This window comes from Lytechinus variegatus, chromosome 9 (genome assembly GCF_018143015.1).
Source record: "Lytechinus variegatus isolate NC3 chromosome 9, Lvar_3.0, whole genome shotgun sequence".
Taxonomy (NCBI): domain Eukaryota; kingdom Metazoa; phylum Echinodermata; class Echinoidea; order Temnopleuroida; family Toxopneustidae; genus Lytechinus; species Lytechinus variegatus.
In genome coordinates, this window is record NC_054748.1 from 28,800,558 (window position 1) to 28,803,463 (window position 2,906).

Genomic DNA, 2,906 nt, shown 5'->3' on the forward strand with positions numbered 1-2,906 from the left:
CTATAGTCATTGCTAGACAAATGCATGCATATGAATAGAGAATATATTGTTAATATAGTGTTAAATATACATATTTTATTTCCCATAAAATATGTATATTTAACACTATGTCTGATATTTAAGCATGAGAAATTCCTCACATACTGTATTCCAATTTATTCATGAAAATACAAGTATAGGCGCATAAACAGTATAGCATACACTGTTTAATAAGAATGGTTAATATATCAATACCACCATGATTATTACTAGTCAAATATCATTTACATGTATATGGATCGAGAATCATTAAATTTCTCATAAAACATCTCACAACATTATGTCTGATATTCAAGTAGGATAATTTTCCCCACACAGGATAAACATGATAAAGATGATGCTTGCTACATGCAAAGTTGAAAATAAAAAGATGTAAGCAGCGAAATGCTTTTTATGTGTGAGAAATGAGAAAAACGATTATCCAATATCAGTTTCTTGAATTTCTATATTATAGCGGGTTACTTTACCAGAAAAACGCAAATCAGTGTGTATCACCCCCTCCCCCTTCTGTGATATTGTGATATCGTATATCAATGTTGATGTCATCGATTTTCAAAGGAGAATGTAGAGTCTGTCACGTGTGCAGAAAGCGATCTCTCCTGATCGGTACTGCTGGAGGTAACACCAATATGTCCCAGACTTCTCAATCTCGTAATCAGTAACAAGGTTTCGAACGTGTGTGAACTCATTTGTATACTCGTCAATGCTCAACAAACCTTCATAATGCTTCATCTTGGCTGTGAGGATTGTATTCCCTTGAGATACAGCAGCGTAAAGGTCGCTACCTGGTTCCGTTAATTCATGCTGTACAGCACCCTGTTTGTCTATCAATCTGATAGTATCATATGATGAAGTGATCAGAAAACCATGGTAACTAGTGGTTTGCTGTGATACATACCCGTTGCATGGTATCTCCCTGATTGCTTGCCCACCTGCTGTTGAAAATACCTGGATCTTCTTATCTTTCCAGTAGCTCACATAGATCTGATCATCAACAGTGAGATCAGAAAACCCACCTTCATCTCGACTTAGAGTCTCAAACATTATATTCAACTTCGTGTACTCCGGTGTGTACAATCTGATGTTGTTTGAAGTATCAATCACAACACATCGACCATCAGAGAGGAACCCTACCCCACGAAATTTAACATCCCTCATAACCGTCTGCTGAAGCTTACCATCAGAAGAGATGATGGATATGCCACCTGTACTACATCCTACTGCCATCCTACCGTCAGGTGTACTAACCATGGCAGCCATTCTACCCTTATTAGGCAAAGCAACTTTCTTGACAATCTTATTAGTACGCAAAGAAATGTCCTTTTCATCAGAAACCTTATTCGTGGGCAAGGCGACGTTCTTTTCAACTATTTTAACAATCTTTCCAAGGCCCAGTTCTTTCACTCCAACATTTCTCTCGAACTTGACACGTATCCCCTTCATGCCCGATTTCTTTGGCTGCTCGTAGTCAGGATCCTTTTGATCAATAACCTCTCTTAACTCTTCACACAGAGTGTCGTGTGTAGCCAAAGTATCCATATCTAACGGTATCTTCGTTCTTTTCGTTACCATGTCAGCAATGGTCGTTAACCGATGGATGTGCTTCTGAGCCGATGTCTTCATGCTTTTCAGTTCTTTCTCTACGCCTTCAGTCGTTTCTTTGACTTCTCTTAGTAGGCTTTCTCTCTTCTCTGTTAATTGCCGGACTGCATCATCATATGCTTTGTTGATGTCACTTGTACACCGTTTCTTAGCATTGTCAACACTCTTCTTCTGCTCATCTATGAAATCAATGTACTTCTGATAGCATGATTGTTTCTTGTCCACCTTAGATTTCAGATCTTCGATGTTCTTCATGTGTTTGTCCTCATAAACAGCTCCCTCGATAACCTGGTGTCCCTCGTCTTTATGGTCCATCATACCGCATCTGAAGCATGTGAATCTCCTGCAGGTGGAACAGAAGTAATCCTCATCTTCTTTCGAGTGTTTCCTGCATTTGCGGTATCTAGTTACAGACACATTTCCTGATGAGATCTCACTCATGGCGACGACGTCATGACCTATGAAGTCTCCCCATTGAGAGTGCACATTAAGACAAGAGGTGCAGAGATACTTTCCACAGTCTTGGCAGTAGACATCAGCATGGGGCTTGTCATTGGATTGACAATTTGTGCAAATCTGAGGATGGCCCTTCATGTCATCTATCAGACTCTTCAAAGCAAGATTAACCTGTAGTCTCCCGACATCTTGGTGTGGGACCTGCGTTACAGCTCTACAGACAGGACACCGGATCTGGCAGTTACCGAGGCACTCTAAGAGGTTGTCCAGGCAACCCTTGCAGAAAGTGTGGGAACAAGACAGGATCTTGGGATCGGTGAAGGTAGAAAGACACACTGGACACTCTGTACTCTGGGAGATGACAGTCTCTAATGCTTCAGCCATGGTTAGATTTTTATAAGACTGAAAAAAAATTATTATTACCGAACACAATGAAAAATGATAAACACGTAAGGAGCATAGAATCTGTCATTTTACTTACATCACTGAGTAATAAAATGATCACGTGGGGTTTTGGAATAGGAAAAGGGTGGGGGAGGAGGAAGGGGAAATTGGGAATGATAAAATGAGGGGGACAGGAAAAAGAGGAATACGATGGGAATAATTTTGGAAGGTGAAATGAGAGGAACGAAAAGAGAAGAAGAGAAATAGGAATAATATTGCTTTTAAAAAAGTATGTAGTTTTATTGGTTTATTTTCAGTTAGTCTTTTGCCCTTTCGTCCAATTTCAAACTTGTTTACTATTCTTTGGTCTGTCATCAGTTAGTCCACAATCCACATGGTCTAATTGCAATTTATTTTACTCACCA

General features: G+C 39.6%; 1 protein-coding gene across 1 annotated transcript; it reads right to left on the bottom strand.

The window, feature by feature from the left end:
- Positions 1-591: 591 nt before the first annotated feature.
- On the bottom strand, positions 592-2,481 carry LOC121421928 (tripartite motif-containing protein 2-like). The gene has a single exon (XM_041616727.1). It carries the CDS (start codon positions 2,479-2,481, stop codon positions 592-594), a length of 1,890 nt encoding a protein of 629 aa, XP_041472661.1.
- Positions 2,482-2,906: the final 425 nt, after the last annotated feature.